General features: G+C 37.7%; 1 protein-coding gene across 2 annotated transcripts in view; it reads right to left on the bottom strand.

The window, feature by feature from the left end:
- fhdc1 (FH2 domain containing 1) overlaps positions 1–20,077 on the bottom strand; it is a 33,836-nt gene extending 13,759 nt beyond the window's left edge. Inside the window, exons 1-4 of one of the 2 annotated variants that reach the window (XM_039693967.2) lie at positions 19,933–20,077; positions 7,034–7,218; positions 5,057–5,929; positions 2,353–2,414 (exon numbers count right to left, since the gene is read on the bottom strand). In XM_039693967.2, the coding sequence (XP_039549901.2) occupies positions 2,353–2,414; positions 5,057–5,497 (503 nt within the window). In that variant the 5' untranslated portion in view covers positions 5,498–5,929; positions 7,034–7,218; positions 19,933–20,077. The remainder of the gene's footprint in view (positions 1–2,352; positions 2,415–5,056; positions 5,930–7,033; positions 7,219–19,932) is intronic. The other variant, XM_039693974.2, reaches the window with a different exon arrangement.
- Between the last annotated feature and the right edge of the window lie 623 nt (positions 20,078–20,700).

Here is a 20,700-nt window from a genome sequence, read left to right as displayed (position 1 = left end):
CAGAATGGTTTGGACTTGGAGTTTGTGAGGGATGGTTCGTTGCTTGGTTTGGAGCCGGTTTAACGTGGAGAGTGCAATGAAGTTGGCCGCTGATCCGGAGTCGATCAGCGCCTGGACTGAAATGGAACGGTTCAGGTAAGTGATAGTGGCCGCAGTGAACTTCAAGGAGGAGATAGGCAAGGGTAACTGGACTGTACTCACAGCTGGTCGGGGCGGGCGAACGGGACAGGAGGCGAGCAGATGACCGGAGGCTCCACAGTACAGACACAGCCCATTGGTGATTCGCCGATTCCTCTCGGATACCGGCAGGTGAGTGGTACCGACTTCCATGGGTTCTGGTGCTGGAGGACTGTGGTGGCGGGGCACAGGACGAGGAGTTGGAGGTGCAGGGCTATCGAGCTGGCATGCAGTGCGCCGCTGATCGATACGGATGGACCGCTGGATGATGCTCTCAATGCCGACGTTGTCGTCATAAACCGCGAGCTGGAGGCGGATATCTGGATGTAACCCATGACGGTAGGCTGTGATGAGAGCAGACTCATTCCAACCAAGAGTGGCAGCGAGGGTGCGAAATTGCAGCGCATATGAGGCGACGGACGATCTCCCTTGTCTCAGGCGATACAGCTGGTCCTGGACGGAGATGGAATGGGCTGACTGTGAGAACACCTCGGTGAAATGGCCGGAGAAAGCAGCGAATGTCCGGGTAACTGGGCCACGATCCTTCCAAAGGGCGTGAGCCCAGTTGAGCGCTCGTCCTCGCAGGAGGGAGATGAAGAAGGCCACTTTGGATCGTTCCGTGGGGAAAGATAACGGATTCATCTCCATATAGAGCTCGCACTGCAAAAGGAAGCCGCTGCACTCCTCCTCCTCGCCTGAGAAGGGCGCTGGTTGGGCCATGGGACTGGCAGAGGCAGATGTAGAAGAAGTGGTCACGGTGGATGTGGCGAGTGCTGGAGTGCTGGTCCGGGGAATGGTAGGAGGAGGTGGGGTCGGTGTAGCGCTGGTGCTCGGGGTAGATTGCTGCATTATGTTGGTCTGGTCTTCTGTCACAGACTAGAAGGACACAGATAGATGAGTGTAACCAGGTTTATTGAGACAGTGGGTATGATAGACAGCAGGTAAGTGAGGAATGGATTAAGTTCGGTTCAGGAGCGGGAAACAGTCTGATAGTGGATTTCTTATCTTAGCAGGGCTGGAAGTTGGTGAGCGGAGGCAGCAGACGGATGACCAGAAGGATGACCGGGGACCAGGAGCGGGTGAGAAGCAGACGGGCTGAAGTAGCGGGTAAGTATTCCAGAAGAAGGCAGTAGCATAGCGGGAGTCTGTAGTCGATGTGTCGACGAGACCAGACGGTGAGTGACTGTGAGGAGTGAGTTTATAAAGGGAGGATGATTGGGACGGTGATTGAAGCGGGCAGGTGACAGTGATTAGTATGCTGGGGAGCTGGAACGAGTGGGCGGAGTGAAGGTGTCTGGTGCTGACGCCGATGGATCCGTGACAGCCATCAGAATGAAAGCCTCTTAACAAAGATTGCATAATTTTATAGTTAACTGAACCGGGGATTAAAAATGGCAGTTTTAATGGGTTTCAATGGGGACATTTTTGTCAAAAAGGCGCTGAGAGGGAGTATTTTTTGTACCTAAGAAAATGACGGTGAAATAGTAAAATTCCAATAAAAATACACACCTGTGCCAAGTTTTTTGCAGTTAGCTTTAACACAGTCAAAGTGATCAAAAAAAACAAAACTGAAAAGGACAAAAATGTCCATAAGGATGCACAAGGGTTAAGTAAAAAACAAACAAACAAAAAAACACAAACATGATAATTACATTGCCTTTTTTCCCCTCTGGATTTCTCTTTACATGTAACAGGAAGTGACTTGACTTCATGACTACATGACTACTCACAAAGAATACACACAAACATCACAGACAAACATAAATATGATATAATCTGATTACACATGAAAACATTGTCTTTTTTCAGAATCATTTATAGGCCCTCAGGATGTTGAAATACCTGTTCAAAAATAAACAAAAACCCTGTTTACACAGGCCACATCCACCTTCAACTGCCCATTTCATCAGGTCTGACGTAAACTTTGTTTTATTCTTTTATTCCGGCCTCGTTGTTTGTTGAGAACTGACAACCTTGTGTCTTATCTGTATCTACTTTCCACAGTAAATGTATACAGCATCCTCATGTGAACTCTCAAGTATCAATCACAACCTGAAAGCTATTGATCTTCACACAAGATCATTAGGTTTATTGATCACCACCACCAGATCCTATTTCTGTGCTGAAGCACATGCAAGCAAAGGTTTTTACACATTATGACGCATAAAAACTTACTTCTTAAACTGTTTGAGGAAAATTCCAACGTTCATTCCTCTCTTGGAGTCCAATATGCTAATCTGGGAGAACAGAGGAGGGAGGTTAATTAAAACGGATGGAAAGATACACAAAGGACAGACTGTGTGTGTGTGTGTGTGTGTGTGTGTTCTGAGGAGAAGCATCACTCCCATTCAAATTTGGGACTTTCAGGTTGTTGTGGCAAGTTGATTTGAATGCAACTTCCAAAATAAATAGAACTAGTATCTTTGACGGTGCAAGATTACAATAGGTTAAAAAAATATTTATTTACCTAGTTATTATTATTTTGGTAAAATAGTAAGCATTTGGTTTCAAAATGTCCAGTAATTAGAAAACAATGAGACACTAAATGAAAACCAATAGACTTATGTGTCTTATATTTATTAGAACTAGAACTAATAGAATATTAAGGCACACTAAGTTGTGTTTTTAAGTGTGCCATACCCAGACTGCCACTGGTTCCCCTTAAATATGATATGAGAAACACAGAATAGTTTATTAGAATTAAAATTCTGTCATTATTTACTCACCTTCATGTTGTTTCAAGCCTGTTGTCAATTTTAGAAACATAATGGAGATCTTTTTCATATAGCCTGATACATTTCTGTCCATCCACTGAAAGTTTGGAAAACTTTTTTAAGCATGACGGCTTTATATAAAAATAATAGTTTCCCTTTATTTTCATGGTCCCTTTAACACATTCTGTTGACTGTAAGTAACAAATAACTCTACTAACTCTCATTAGAGTATTAGTAGAGTGGTTGGATTATGGTTAATAAGTTGACATGTTGTTGCAAAGTTACTTATAGTTAGTAGAATGTCTGTTGGGGACCATCACAATAATGAGTTAGCAGATATTAAGCAGACAGTCTACTAATACTCTAATGAGAGTTAGTTGCAAAGTTACTAATAGTCAACAGAATGTTCAAAAGGGACCATCAGTGTTACCAAAATATCATCATCTGTGTTTTGAAGATGAGGGAAAGTCTTATGGGATTAGAACGACATGAGGGTGAGTAACTGATGACAGAATTTTAGTTTTTGGGTGAACTAACCCCTTATAGAACAAAATTATATCCTTGTTATTCTCATTAACACAACATCAGCACCAGGAAACCCTCGGTAGAGTGATGACTCATTTTGTCCCATGAGATCATTAACTAACTAACTAACACGACAGCCATTTTAGTGGCAACTAAACAGACACACAATCTGTCACTCTCTCTAGCACACACATTTATATGGCCCATGTGTGTGATACAGGCAATTTGTGACGCATCACAAACTCAAACAACTAGCAGGACGGTGTCTGAAATTACAAACGAGGCCACACGCATGATCCACGCCACCTCAGACAAACAATAAAAAATGCTTCATTGGATTTACACAGGTACACTTGGTGCCTTCGTGGATAATTACAAAGCTACCAAGATCAGCGGCAACCACACAAAACAACACAAAAACACAGCTGGTCGCTTAGACACAAAACGGCAAGCTCATATGTTTTGGATGAATGTTTGTTTTTAGCGAAATGCTTGTTTTATGTCTGAAAACTAATTTGCACACACCTAACACTTCTTATAAGACAACACCTATGCTTCCTACATGATAGTAAATTGTTGGCAAATGAAACATTACAAACATCATACAAAATAATCACTTTGTTTGGAATCTGTTGATTTCTTTAGGTATTTGTACACTGTTTACATGGATATAAACTGAAAAGGACACTTTGGATTAATTTACAGAATCTAAAAGTTTCACTGTATCTGGTAAAGTAGCTAAATAAAGTTACTCTAGCAGGCCTAGAAGATGTAGCCTGTAGCTTACTGCACTTAACAACACAAATAGTTCAGTGATGTAAAGGTTATGTTAGCTTGCACTTCACTTCAAGGCATTCATTTTTGTCAGTGATATAATTCAGCTGAGAAGAAATATCAAGACTGATGTGTTAATACTTAAGTGTTGGTTGTGGGATTTGTTTCTCATATCTTAAATAATTACTAACAAAGTCTATGGCTGATTGCAGAGCACTTTCCAAATGCTCAACGTGTGATTTTTTTAATATTCTTTTCCACTGGATTAATGACACTGACTTCCAAAGACCACAGATAGAAAAATAAAAACTATTGCTAAAGCTCTTAGCTTTAAAGTATAGGTATCGGGTCATAGGTAAAAATAGAAATTAAGCTAATTTATTATAGCCAAATGATCATGATCACCCAAATTATGTCTAATATTGCTTGTTATACACAAATTCCAAATGTTTACTTTGAGTATGTACGTTTTTTTTTAATCCATGGCACGTTTCTTTATTATTTATTTGTAGACCAGCATTTGCTACATGATTGTGGAAGAAAATTGTTTTCTGCAATTGTTATGCTGTTAATTGAATGTTTATTGCATTATTTTAGTGTCATGTTTGTTACCGACCATGACGGTGTTTTGTATTTTGTATGAGACGTGTGCACCTTCAGCTTGTGGTAAAGCTAACTGTGATAAACTTTTACTGTCATTATAATTTCTGTCTCTAAATCTTCTCAAAAGAAAGTCTCACGACTGCTGCATGAAATCATAAAAACATTTGCATACTTGTGTAGAGAACAGATAAATCACACTATCAAACAAGCTTTAACTGCAGATATTCAAAAGCAATGATTCAGTTCTACCAAGGTTGTCTTACCTCATCCTTGCTCTCTTTAAATGAACCTCTAGTTCTCCCAAGACGAGATTGTCCACCGCTTGTCTGGGTTCGAACTTCCTCCTGCTGGCCGAACAGCTCCTCTACTGTCCTTACGTCAATCTGATACTGCTGCTGTCTCACGGCTAGAGTCCAAATATTAGGTTTACCCCTAACCTTCTCCTCTGGAATGGTTTTCCAAAAGAAGCTCCGTACCCGTCGTTTCTTGCGTGAAGCGTGTTGGCCTGGTGCCTGGGGTGGTGGTGGTGGAGGAGGTGGAGGTGGTGGTGGAGGTACTGGCGAAGGGCAGGAAGTACTGTCACGTCCATGGCTAGGGTCAATTGTAGAGGTTGTAGAAGGTTCAAATGGCAGTGGATTTACTATTGGTGTGGTACAGTCGCTTGCGGACTCCTCCAGAGCAGTCACACTGGCCATGACAAGCATTACATTAGCACTGAAACCAGTCCCGGAGGGGCAGCCTGTGAGGGGAATTGTTGCCCCGTTTCCAGAAGACCCGTTTATAAAACGCCAAACGAATCGGGACAGCCTCCTTGTTTGATTCTAGGTGGTGTCTGCTGGAGTCCCAAGGTCTCTCTCACTCATAGTCGCTAATATAACAACTAACAGCTATGTAAATAATGAGCTTTTCCTCAAGCAGAATATGTGCGGAGTTCATTCTTAATTAGAATTTAGTGCAAAGAACAAAACTGTTTTACAAAAATCTGTTGACCGACTCATGGCTCTGACACGATGGTGTCAATGTCGTGACATTCTCATATATTTTGTCTTCATTTCTTCTACATAGTCCCATAATGCCAAGCTGTTACTTCCAAGCTTTCACCCACTGCGGTGTGGTCAGAGGTCAAACCCTTGGATCTGCAGGAAGGACAAAACACACACACATTCAAAATCAAAATTACTGAGGTGCAGTCAAGCGAATGAACTTGGAACCTAAAAACAGAGGAAATGAGAAAGTAACAGACATCAAAAGAGATGTGGTTGTACACTCAAGAAAAGGCCCCAGTAGGAAAATGCCAAATGCTATTGTTCGTCTTAAGGCGTTGGGGCCAGCCTGATATGTGTAAAAATGTTCTTGACAGATGAATCAAATCTGCACTAATGAAGACTCACACAATGCACTTTCAAGGGATTTGTACGTCTCATGGCAAAAAAATTTGGCACCATTACCTTTACATAACATTAATTATACAGTAGTTACATAACTTGTAGCTTACACTAGTTTGGTGCTCATCTAAAACATTGTACGCATTTAGAAATAAATACTGTTTTTTTTCTGAAGCATCATAATAATGTTGTACACTTACATGAAATGAGATTGTAATCATAATACTGTAGTTCTAAAACAAGTGTTTTAATGTGGTTCAGGTCATAATAAAGACTAATAAAGTTGCTTCTTTTTTGTTGGACACATAGGAATTAATTATTGTGTAATCCGCTCTCTAAAACGCATTTGTATTATCATTGTAATTTACAAAAAACAAACAAAAAAAATAATACTTTGAGAACTACTGAATAATACTTTGAGAACTACTGAATGCACCAACGTGTGTGCAAAATCATAACAAACACTAAACAAGAACTTTGCTTAAGGTGTAATTGATCTAAACATTGTTTTTATTTTACATTTGGAAGCAACTGCGCTATAAATTAGTATAATATTTTCTATAATAAATATTGGTAATAGTTTAGCCATTAAATAGTGAATGACATAATTACAATAGTTTTCATACTGGTGATTCACCTGAGCCACATCTGTTATTTGAATATGCAAAGCAACTGACATCAAACAGCCTTCAAAGTACAGTGAGGTTGTCAAGGAGACCAGGCAACAACCAATCCACAAAAAGCAGCTATTTCACACAGACATTTGCAAAAATATGCAACCAAAGCTCTGAAAAAACAAAATATATTGCAGCTAATCTTATTTTGATGTCAATATATATATTCACAAGTGCTTACATTGATCAGCACATATGGCCCAGGTCTTGTCATGCAGGTGTCTCTGTATCACAGATATCGAGTGAACAGACTGAATTAAGTGGCACTGGTTTTCGTCTGATGTCCTACAGTCAGGAGAGACTGCCGTCTGCTGGGAGAGGTCACGGCAAAATGCCACTGTCAGACTGAACAGTCTTATCGGGAATCTGTAGCAAAGTAGCATATCATAACAGTTCTTATTATCTTTAAAATCACCATGAAATCAAAATTGACAATAGTTTTTTCTTATGGAATATTGCAGTATTTATAAATGCTACATCCATGCACATCATTTTTTTCCCCAATTCACGTGTCCTTGTAATCTATATTCAAAAAAACATCCCTCTTACAGCAACATCTCTTCTCTTCTCTGATGACGTGTTTACAGGACGAGACCTCGCAACCTTTTTTCTGGTTTGAGGAGCCGTTTCACTCAGATATATGTAACAATAGGGAAGAAAAGATGTGTAGACTGCACAATTGCAGCTGAACCCTAAAATGGTCCATTGTTATTGGTTTGTACAGCTGTGGTGAAAGATGTTCTAGAAACAGAGAATAAGACACCAAGTGCTGTAAACCAGAGCTCATCATACTGCAACCTGTTAACAGGGTCTCATTCGATCCTCTAGGTTTTTACTTATTAAAAGACAATTGACGTCACAGGAAGACTCTGTTTCCATGCTGGTTCAGCTGAGTTAGGCCTCAGCTACTTTGTATAATTAATTCATGTGTAAAAGTAGATGCATTTGTCCTTTTAAGGCATCTTCTTTATGAGGGTTATGATGTTCTAATTTGGTTTTACCACATATACTGAGTAAAAACATGCACTTTATTTCAATTTCTACAGCTATTGTATATAGATTCAATTAAAATAAGATTAGTAAGAAATAGATTAGAGTCCAATTCTCACTATTAACTATTAATGACATTTGCCTTAATAAACTCCTACTGCTTATTAATAGTTAGTAATATATATATATATATATATATATATATATATATATAGGCCTACATACATTTGTGTGTGTGTGTTCAGATCCTAAATGAACATGTGTGAATACAGGGTTAACACTCAGTAACACATTCTTCCTCCCCTCAGTGGTGTCTTTGCTGCAATGTCAGCGACAGTGTGCAACACACCCAGATACACCACACCAAATCTCTTAATGATTATAACCAACATAACATTTACAGTACAAACATGCTGAAAAACCTATTTAAGGGCACATTCAAAGTAACAATCATTTTAAGATAAATCAGACACTTTAATGTAATTCAACACAAACACACAAAGCCTATCTACACTCTTAGAAAAAAAGGTACAAAAGCTGTCACTGGGGTTGTACTTTTTCAAAAGGTACACTTTTGTACATTTTAGGTGCTGATATGTACATTTTAGGTGCTAATATGTTCATTTCAGGAGCTAATATGTCCATTTTAGGTCCTAATATGTACATTTTAGGTACACTTTTGTACATTTTAGGTGATAATATGTCCATTTCAGGAGCTAATATGTACATTTTAGGTGCTAATATGTACACTTAGGTACTAATGTGTACATTTTACAGTAGGTACTAATATGTACATTTTAGGTGATAATATGTCCATTTCAGGAGCTAATATGTACATTTTAGGTGCTAATATGTACATTTTAGGTGTTAATATGTACACTTAGGTACTAATGTGTACATGTTAGGTATACTAATATGTCCATTTCAGGAGCTAATATGTCCATTTTAGGTCCTAATGTACATTTTAGGTGCTAATATGTACATTTAGGTACTAATATGTACTTTTTTAGGTGCTAATATGTACATTTTAGGTGCTAATATGTACCACTAAGGTACCAATATGCAGCCTTTGGGTACAAAAGTGTACCTTTTGAAAAGGTACAGCACCAGTGACAGCTTTTGTACCTTTTTTTCTGAGAGTGTAAAGAACGCAAGAAATCCAATCGGCTACTCATGAGAATTACATGGATGAAGGATGAAATGAACGAACAAAGGGATAGTTCACACCCCCCCCCAAAAATTTCTGTCATCATTTCCTCACTCCCATGCTGTTTAGACTACCATTAATCTTGAACAGAAATGAGGTATTGAAAAAAAAAATCCTCTCATCATTTTTGTATGTCCATGCATTGAAAGTCAACACATCAGCCAAAGCTTTCACACACCAAAAAGTGCAAAAAGACATTAAAAAAACGAATCCAAATGGATCTAGCGGTGTCCTGAAGAGACAACAGTCACTTTATACAAACAGATTTAATTTAGACTTTTCTATTCATATATAGTTGATCAGCAGCTCAATAAATATGCCATATGAAAGCTCAACCCTGCTTGCTTGATGACATTTGTTGATTCCATGTTTTAAATACTAATGGCTTTAATGATCAGCCTTCTCCTATACTGTGATTATAATGTTTTTCCTCTCTCACACAACTTAAACATATGTGACATAATATATTACTGTTGTGTCTGCTGCCAATCCTGAAAGTTCATGTCAGATCATGTCACAAATACAATTTATTTAAGCTTGTTTAAACAATGAAGCATGTCCTTGTTTCTGTGTTGACATATATATATATTTTTTTTTTAATTTATAAAGAATGTAGACTGCCATGATGCATCACATGATGTGGACAGCAGAATACTTTATTAATTTTACTGATAAAAAGAGAGGCTGTTATTAAAAAGAGGTTAAGCCTCTTTCTAATAAGAAGCAGGACTCGTGGACTGTGATTTAAAATCTACCTCACCACAACGCTGACAATTTTAAGTATACTTAATGGATATTTGAGCACATTTAGAAAGATTGGGACAGTGCAAACAAGCACACTGTACCCAGACCGTTAGACATCTGTTCACATGCTTGGCAGTCTAGAAAATTAATCTGACCTCCTTTTGAGAAAATCTCCTAACATTTTTCATTGTTTGTTTGTTAGTGATTAGTCCTTTTGTTTTTGGAAAAGATGGTGGCACAGAATCATCTAATAAACTGAATAGAGCAGGTTAAATGCTTAATTTTGAACTTGATTTGAAAACCAAATTTCCCAGGAAGAATCCTTCTGGTTCAAAGGCTCTGTTCAACACTGTAACAATTTTAAGGAGCAATCTCTACCTGATCTACCCCTCACATTTAGTTTTAACCCAGGTTTTCCCAAACAGGAGTTTGTGAGTTAATGAAAAGCTAATAATAATTAATATTTAAAATAATGTACATGTATGATGCGCCGTATGTTTCAGTGCCAAATGATTATAATTACAATATATTCATTTTCTTAGTTTTGCAGTACAATTGTACAATATATTTCTATATTCATATAGTTTGAGTTAAAACAAAAAATAAACCGTAAATTTTACGGTAAAAAAACGGCAGCTGTGGTTGCCAGAACTTTACCGTTAAAAATACGGTAGGAACGTTAATGGTTTTACAGACTTAACTTAAAATTTGCAGTAATAAACCCTATTTTGTTTTCTGATAAAATGTTGATTACCAACTTATTGACGTATTGATATCTGTTTTAGACCATTGTACACTGACAACCAACAATTATCACAGCAGTGATGAGACTTACATGAGCAATCACAGCTCATCACAAGTGAATATTTGTATAAAGCAATACTTATTTAAAGAAGCTGCACAGTGTCATTCACACAAACATTAAACATCATCATGGTAACACACATGAAATTAAAAAAATGCAATAAACATTAATTTAACAACATTAAATGTAACATAAAACCCTAATGTACATAACTGATTAGAAAAAAACAACAATAAAACTATGAGGAACTTTCTGTTTACCAATTAACAGTTTTGCACTGTAGCATTTTTACAGTATTTTACCGTTAAAACCACGGTTATTTTTTACAACTATTACTACTACTACTAATTATTATTATATTATAATAATTATTATGTATAATTATTATTATATTATTATCAACAACAGAGATCTGTGAACGTGAATTTGATGTTAAATTATTGAAATATAAACTTATTAAATATGAATCTCAGGGGATATTTAAAGTAAACAGTTTACATTTAAGGGGTTTGGTTGACAAAAAAAAGTTTAGTTTACCCTTGGTTTAACCTTATGTATAAATAATAGGGTGTTGTTAAATAATATTTTTGACTTAAATAAAATCAGTTTACTTAGATGTTACTACATTTACATTTGACATTTTTTATTGAGGTAAGGATAATGTCTTACTGTCTTGCCTTGTTACCAGACTCAATTGATACTGAAACGCTCTACTCGTAGATTGATTTATATGTCTGGTAAATGAGGCCCAAGGCAACAACCCACAAAACGATTATCTAATGCCTTCAGTGGAATATTTGGGTGCAATGAACAGCACCAAAAACAAAGAACCTTTGAGGAAACACACGGCGATTAAGAAATACTTAAGGAGATTCAAGTATTAATGTCTTAATGGTGCTTGTGCTTTGGATTCAGTGTTTTCAGTGCATGCGTTTCTCTGTAAATCGGCCATATATCAAAGTCCAAACACACACTGCTTTCATAATCAAGGGACAGACTGGCAGCTAAATGATCTTAAAGCAACTTTGATATAAGGGCACTGGTTTTGTTTGAGACCCAGATATACTGACCACAGTATAACATCATCAGCTATGCAAATCATGAGTTCGTTTCTGTATCAAACATTCATTTAATGTCGAAGTGTGATGATGATTTAAAGCTGTTGAAAGCTGCTGATTTAGATTAGAAAGGCTAATTATAGGGGAATCATCATCTGTAGCAGCCATAATAACGTGTGATCATCAGCAGGTGATCCAGCAGGTGCAAATCTTGTGTTGTGACATTTTATGACAACTCACCAATTCTCAAATGCATACAACAATTTTCAATGATTTAGGGAAGGAAATATCCATGTAGACCATCTTTAGTTTGTTGAGTAAATATTACAGTGATAGTGTGGCTGATCATCTACTGTACCAGCTGTCAAATTTAAGACCTTGCAAAAGGAAAATACACTCTGCTTCAAGCTCTGTCTGACCTGTCTTCACATCTTCAGGTTAAGGATTTTATATTTGTATAAAATATGGATTTCTATGTATGACTAAAACATAAGGCAATCAAAGCAATCAAGACTGTACCAGTCAGTAGCTGAGGCCACATTTATCTATTAAAATAATGTATATTAAATTGAATATTGTTGTTGCAAATTGTGCTAATAAAAATATCACCACCCTAGGATGTTCACTGTAATTCAGTTCTCCTGGTCCCTTTGGTCCAGAACAAAAAAGAAAATGATACATTTATTCCTGGCTCATTCACACTGACCATAGCAGTCAACATTGAACATTGAAAATTAGGGAGTTTTCCCGGAATCCATCCCCAAAATAAGGGATTTTTTTTTTGCACGATTCTCACCCACAAACTTTAAAAATAAAGCACAATCCTTAAAAGTCTAAGGTGTTCATAACTAGCCTATGTGTGAGAGAGAGAAAGAGACAGTGTCATTTAAAGGGAAAAAAATCTACATTTGGATTAGCGTGTGTTGCTCTAGCATTTGGACAACAATTTCAACATTTAGCCTATCACACATCTTCCAAAATCCGCAAAATAGGGAAGTGGGCTGTCTGTTTATTTTAATTACATTTACACATTTTGTGTAGCTTTAAAGAACCTATTTAGCCTGATGGTGGACCATCACTCAGAAGACACACTATCTCCTCCTATAGGCCCAGAACGTTTTTTTTTTTCAAGTTTTTTTTTCTTCTTCGTGTAATCACATTGTTAAGAGCTTAAGAAACAAATGAAAAAAAAGAAAATATATTTTATTCATATATTTGAAAAACTATTTATAATAATTATTATATGTTTAAATTACATTGATATCTGAATTTATGTAAAAACCTAGACTTTCAAACATCAAAATGTAATGTATTAATATGTATTCGAGTACAAAATTACATTCAGCTAGCCTAAACATCGTTTCCTATTTTTTATTTATTTTTTTGCCTGGAAACGCAAAGAAATTCCAGGCAAAGAAACACGCTTGCCTGTCGCGTGAAAAATAGGCGTCAGTTCTATTTCTAGCATGCACGCGTTTTCTGGAGACGCGCGTGTCACGCAGGCAGCGTGCAATAAAAACGGACACGCCACGCAGCCAGTGTGTCTCCGGCCAGCGCGCGCGGCACCGCATCCGAGGATAAACGACATCAATAGGCGTGAAGGACTGTAATGTGTTAGAGGTCGCTCAAGTACTGCGAAGCTAAACCATTTAGTGCTTTGTAAGTAATCAGCAATATTTAAAAATGTATACGATGTTTAATAGGCAGCCAATGCAGGGTTGACAGAACCTGGCTAATATGGTCATATTTCCTGGTTTGGTAAGAACTCGAGCTGCTGCGTTAAATTTTATTTTAAGTAGAGCATTACAACAATCTAGTCTCGATGTCATGAACGAATTAACTAATTGTTCCACATTTGTCAATGAGAGCATATGGCGTAATACATTTTTAAGATGGAAGTATGTGGTTCTACAGATACTATATGATTTTGAAATGAAAGATTGGTATCAAAGAGCACACACAGGTTCCTAACCGACGACGAAGACTTAACAGAGAAGCCATCAAGTGTTAGACAGTATTCTAGGTTATTACGATTGGAAGTTTTTTGTCCAATAATCAGAATCTCTGTTTTTTCAGAATTTAGTAGTAGGAAACTACTAGTCATCCATTTTTTTATATCAGCTATGCATTCCGTTAATTTTGTGAATTGGTAAGTTTCGTTAGGTTTTGAAGAAATATATAGCTGAGAATCATCGGCATAACAGTAAAAGCTAATTCCATGTTTCCTAATTATATCTCCTAATGGCAGCATGTACAGAGTGAATAGCAGCGGTCTTAGTACTGAGCCTTGTGGTACAGCTACGCTCCATTACGCTCATTTTCGACCGATTGGGATCCCAATTAAAACGCCATCTAGTGCTGCCACCTTCCAGTGCCTAGACAAAAGCCTCCAGACCCGCAATTAAAGGGTTAGTTCACCCAAAAATGAAAATTAAGTCATTAATTACTCACCCCCATGCTGTACCAACCCCGTAAGACCTTCGTTCATCTTCGGAACACAAATTAAGATATTTTTTATTAAATTTGAGAGCTGTATAACTACCACATAGGCTCCTAAGGGAATGACACTTGACGGCCCAGAAAGTCAATGAAGAAAATGTTTAAATATTCCACATGACTACAGTGGCTCAACTATAAGTTTATCAAGCGACGAGAATACTTTTTGTGCAAAAAAACAAACAAAAATAATGACTGGGGGTGAGTAATTAATGACTTAATTTTCATTTTTGGGTGAACTAACCCTTTAAGGTGGGGAAGGGACAGGGCTTAGGCCAGGGAAGTCACTGCTGTTCCTATAGGACCACTGGGAAAGCGTTCCCTGAACATGGAAGGAAGGGACGCTGCGGAAGCCACATCATGCCCGAAGGCATCCTCTGCCAAGGGAAGACACGGGCTCGCCACAGCCGTACCGTGGAAGAATACACATACAGTATGGGATCGCCGTAGGGATCACAGCATATGGACCTAGCCTAACACAGGTTCCAGCAGTGCATACGAGTGATAGGCCTAGCTTCGGACGTTCTGCCACGTCCGTTGCCGAAGGGATGAACTCGGAGACCCTCGACAGGGTTCGGCTAAAAAGGGGAACTCAACTGGAGCAACAATTGCGCACGTATCCAGTCCATAGGAGCAAGCCCACACAAAGAACCGTGCTTACAGTAAAACTGGCTTCATGTGAAGGGAGCCCAAGGGAAGCAGCGGTTCGACTAAGGTGTCGCCCAGCCCCCAACTCTCGAATATCTGTCAGCGAAGCACTCAGTGCTTAAGCCTAAGCGGGAGCACACACTCATTTAAGAGCAGCTCACCACTTAAGTGCATCTCACCATGTGGATCTCGGGAATTTTACCAAGAAGAAGGCAGCCACATTTCAGTGGGCTAACCTCGCTTGGAAACAGCCTTCCCTTTCTGCTGATTTCCTAAACAGATCAGAGAGGTCCAAAGGCTTGCGTTCTGTGTATGTAAAACCGCAATGAAGCTGATACCTCTAGTTAACAGCAGCTGATACCTCTGGTAACAGCAGTAACTACCTCTAGGCGGAGTGTGTGATGCATGTCGACTACGTCGAATGTGAGCGACTGAAAGGGAACACCTTTTATGATGTACATTTTTCAATTTCAACGGAACTTAAATATCCAAACCAATGCTATGTGCTGCATAGATAAATGTGCTCATTAGGTGCTTGCATGTTATGATCTGCTTCAAGGAGACATGGTTTTTCTGACACCTGTACTGAACTGTAATGGACAACATTGTGACGATGAGATAAATCCTTTTTAGTATCGCATCTTGTGACATCACGTCCTGTTTATGGTTCGTTTAGACGTCTTTGGTTTGTGTTGCATTCATATTTCAGTCGAATCGGACCAGAGTTTATTTGGTATTGGAGAGAGACCCATCTTTTCAGCATTCTCAGTCCTCTTGTTTGGTACGCACCAGGGTTTTGGATGGCAGCGTTCACACTTATTCAAAACAACTGCACTAACACCAAACCTGCCAAATGTGAACACACCCTAAATGTTATAATTAGTTTACAGTTGAGGATTGATGAAACAGCAATTCATTTTCATCAAGTTATTTAATTTTTTTTTTTACTGTATTGTTTTTTTTTTTCTTATAAATTTAGCTTTAATATACAGTACTTAGTAGCCTATAGTTATAGCTGCTTCATTTGCAGGTCATATTGTACATGAAAAACTTCAGTAAAGTAACTTAACATTTAATGATAAACATAAATATTTTATATTTGCATTATATATTTGAATTATAAATATATATTTAACATAAACATCTAGTTGAAAATATCCTTATTATTTTGCCATAATATAACTCTTTTTATGAGGTCACTACAGAATCTGCTCTATTTTATATGTGAGGTGTTGGTTTGTTTGTGAACAGGCTGGTTTGGCTGGATTTACTCATCCTCCTGCATTTATTCACAGTGTGGGACACAAGAAGTGAGAAAAAGACAGATAAGTGCTATGGAGGTTTTGATAGTTTCTACTGTGCACAGAACCACATAAACACTGGTAGTACCATATTTTTTAGCTCAAGATGCAGTATATCTTTGATTATAAACCTCTTTTTCTTTCTGTATAGGTATTTTCTGGTATTTTGGTATTTTGTTTTCTGTATAATTCTGTATAGGTGAAAATATTAATGTATGTTACAAATTAATTTTCTTTTTCTAAGTGTAATCGCATAGCACCATGATTTCTCCACTCTGGTGGATATAATGAATCTTCTGCTAATCAAATTTAACCACAGCTGGGGGGGGGGGGGGGGGGAGGGGTGAAGCTTGACCCAAATTGAGAGGAAGAAATTATAATGAAGAGATTAGATTAAAAAAAAGAACAGCTGGACAATTGTATTTGTTTATTTATTTTCTCCTAAAGTTCTCTTGAATCATACTGTACATCTGGATAGATTCAAGAGAACTTTAGGAGAAAATAAATAAACAAATACAATTCCCTAAAACAGGGCATCCAGCCATCTGGGTAATAACATTATAAATTTACATTTTTAATTGCATAAATAGAAAAAATGATATTTTAACTGAAACAGTGCTGCTGGGAGGTGGTAAGCATCCAGCATGAGAAAGCTTGCCTCTCAAAGCCTAGTGATCTCTATTGATCGCAAATGGCCATTAGAGAAGGTAAATAAAGCAGGAACAAAGACCACCTAACAAGTAACCAGACAGAACTCAGGGAAATCTAAGAACTTTAAGAATTCTTTAGAAGACAGAGGAGTTCTAGAGTTCAAAGAAGCAAAGTTCCAGGATGATCTACAGTAACTAACAAAGTGTGACAATTTCTGTACATCACACACTGCATGAATCTGAATCATCTGTCAGAACAAATGCATATGAGAAGGTTTTCTTTTTTAATGTGCCCTTTACATTTCTGGGAAACCCAGAATTTGTCTATAGGTTCTTTTTAAAGCTGTTTGAGCCCTGAATATCATCCTGTCTGCATGGGACAAGGACTTTAAAAGTGCACCGACTGGAGTCTGCACTAATGTCAATGGTCCTTGCTGTCAATCACAGATGCTGCATATTGATTGGTGGTGGGCAAAATGCTAATTCTACACATGCTTCACTTTAATGTGAACTGAATGAGTGTTTAGTTTGTAATCTCACACATACACTCACACGTGCTAAAATGGACCCAATTCGATTACTATAGGAGTAGCAAAGCGCACACATGCTCATATTACAGTCACACACTTGGTCTGACTTGCCCTTTGACCACAAACAGACAAGATTTTCTGTCTCCCACAGCCACTACAAGCTCCACTAAATGATTTAGAAACCATAGGAACAGCTAGTAATAGTAGACAGTGAAATGACCGCAATAAAATATAAATGGGCTCATACAAAGAGAGCACATGGGTGTAAATCAAACCTCTCAGAATACAAAAACAACCCTAATACATCTTGATAGCCTAATCACATTTCACTATTTCATATTTAGTAGAGCAATAAAACTAAATTACTAGATTTCTGATGTTTTTCCAGCCATTTTATACAAGGAAGTGAATCAGCCAGTGGGACGACAGGATGCCCTTTGGTTGCCATGGTGACAGCAGGTGGGAGGGGAAACTGAAGTCCAAACACCTGATGTTTACGTGTGTGCAAATGAAAGAGCTAGACGCTTGCTGCTGAATAGAGTCCCTTTAGAGACCATTAGAAGAGTTGAGACAGATTAAGTAAACAACAACTGGAACTGTCATGACGGCAGCGTTGTTATTGGTAACTAAAAGCTAAAACAATTTTTTTTTTAATTTAAATGAAGCTGAAATAAAATATAAATATTAGATGAAAACATAAACTTAAAAAAACTTGGTAGCTAATTGATGTAAAATAAGTTTAATAAGTATACTAAACTTCTCAAATTAAAATAAAACTGAAAAAAGACAATAAAATTAAATATAAATATAAATAAATATTTAAAAAAATGTATAAGTATTATTTTTAGCACTTATTTTTAGTATTATTTATTTATAAAAAATAAATACTAAAATTACACTGCAAGACAGGCAGTATTGTTTCCAATTCAAAAGCTTTCTGAGTTCTGTCTGTGAATAGAAAATTGATCTTTAATTTGTATTTAACTCAAGTCAAGTGCTTTATTTATTTAGTTAAGACGCTTGACAGTGATGACAGGAAAATAATGTAACAAAGTTTGTTTTGTTTGTAGAAGATCTAGAAGAAAATAGTGTCATACAAAGCCGCTCTGGAGCAAACAGTGAAGTCAACGTCCAGCTCAGTTCAGTTCTCAAACAATGGTGTCAATGGATGATCAATACTTTTGTTGAATATTAAGTTTCCCCGACTAAGCAAGCCACACTTACTAAAACTTACTAAAATGTTGAATGTTACTGTTTACAAATATCCACTCTGATATTCCTTGTACATGCAATTTACCAAAAACATGAAATAGCTACTATCAGAACCCAGAACAATCCACAAATTCTCGCAATCATGTGTTACCACGGTAATCAATTAAGTCAGTACTACTTTAGGGGGGCTTCCACCAATCAAGTTCCACTACTTCAGGGTGTGTTACCATGGCAATGTGACAACAGACAACCACCCTCCCCCGTTGACCTCACCCTGAGGGAAAACTTTTTTCCTAAGCTTTGTTCCAGAACTCCTGAATGGATTGTCTCCAATTCATCTCACCATGAGAAATGGGATGGGTCACTAAAGAAGCTGGCTTCAGAGGATTACAATAAAGCACATCACAACCTGCGACAAAGCAGCACAAAAGCACTAGAAACAGCCCTAAGGGTCTCTGTGGGGCATAAGAAAATCACATCAGCAGCAGAAAACTTCACATTCATTTATTTGTGTGTACAGTTCTCCTGTCAGTAGCTAGACAACACATTCATACTGTGTGTGACTATGACAGATTTCAGATGATGTAATGTTTACAGACCATGTTCCAGGCACAATAGGGTTAAATAAAGGAGGCACTGAAAGCTTTTGAGCAGGAACCGGGGAAGACTTTTCTTATTAAATGCTGAACAACATATTCAGATTAAAGAGAGGTGACTGACTCATGGGAGCAGCGAGGTTACACCAGAAATACTGTGATCTTTAGTGATGCGTCCTATGGCGTAGCAGCACTAAATATTACACAGAATAAAACCTGAGTGTTAATGAGACGGAAATACAGGATGGATCGATTAAATCAAAAGGGGAAGACAGGGAGAATTACGGACGAAACTGCAGAATCAATAAGTGAATACAGCTGTCAGTCTACACTACTCGTAGCATTTATTATAGCCTACCCATAGCATAATAAGCATGTAACTTTTATTTTCCTCGACTCGTGATTATGGTCGCATTAGGCAAATATTCCTGCTTTAGGCTGACACAGTAGTAATATATATATATATATATATATATAATAATATAGATAAATATATATAATATATATAATATAGCTGAAATGAGCCATATATATATATATATATATATATATATATATATATATATATGGCTCATTTCAGCTATATTTCAAATGAGAATATTACCAATATTATTATTGTATCAAACCATAATTGAAATATGCCTGTGCGTTCAGGCAAGAATCACGAGTAGGATGTAAGTTTATGCTTTTCCAGAATAAACCCGTTCAGTCGATCTATAAATTAATGGAATACGCATATCTATACAGCAGGGCATCGCTAGAAGAAACAAATCATAATCATAAGTTAGAAGCAAAACGAAATTTTCGGAAAAATGCACATTAAACCGCGTTAAGAAAACTTACCTTGTACAGTTTAAGGAAAAGATGTAGGCTACTAGTTTTTTTCCTGTTGCGGCAGGTGCGTGTATCCGATGGTAGGTGAGTGTGTGTCGGTATCACCGGCATTCTGCGCGTCCAGCGCTGCAGCGACGCTCTCCAAACTGCAGTGCATTACAGCCAGCGAACACACTGCGCATGCGCTTGTGGTGTGTGCCACGAGACCGCGCACGAGCTGCGCGCGCTCGCGACTGGTTCAGGTGAATCTTGGGACGGGTCAAGTGTGACGTATGGACGTAGGCCATGCCACTCGCTGGTGACGAGTGTAACATAATGTCCTAGGCTACTGCTCAGACACAATTATTAATATTGACATACATCGCTGGCTGTTTATTAAACATAGGCAGCTCTATTTGGCAACCATGGAGATGACGGGCCAATTATCTAGATACAAACAGTAAGTTAGTTGAGGGTAATTTTGCAGACCCATTTTCTTCTAACAAGGCATTGTAATAAATGTGCACATCAAATGTTTTTAGTTCCACAGTATGAGTAACATTAGTTTATTATAATGTTTGTTATACTATGTTATCTGATGTGTTCTGCAGAAATGGGCAAATGGGCCTGTTTTATTTATTTATTTCTTAAATCAAAAATGCTACAGGTATCCTACAAAGCAGCTTTGATAGGAGCGCCTTTGAAATTGTCTTGGACAAATAGTTATTCTGTAGTGCTAGCAGAAAGTCAATGAAAACGCTAGGTCAACTAGTAAGAAAGGTAACAGTGCCCTCTGTA

This window comes from Pimephales promelas, chromosome 6, assembly GCF_988280905.1.
Source record: "Pimephales promelas chromosome 6, fPimPro1.hap1.1, whole genome shotgun sequence".
In the NCBI taxonomy this organism is placed as follows: domain Eukaryota; kingdom Metazoa; phylum Chordata; class Actinopteri; order Cypriniformes; family Leuciscidae; genus Pimephales; species Pimephales promelas.
This window is presented reverse-complemented; position numbering and strand designations above follow the sequence as displayed.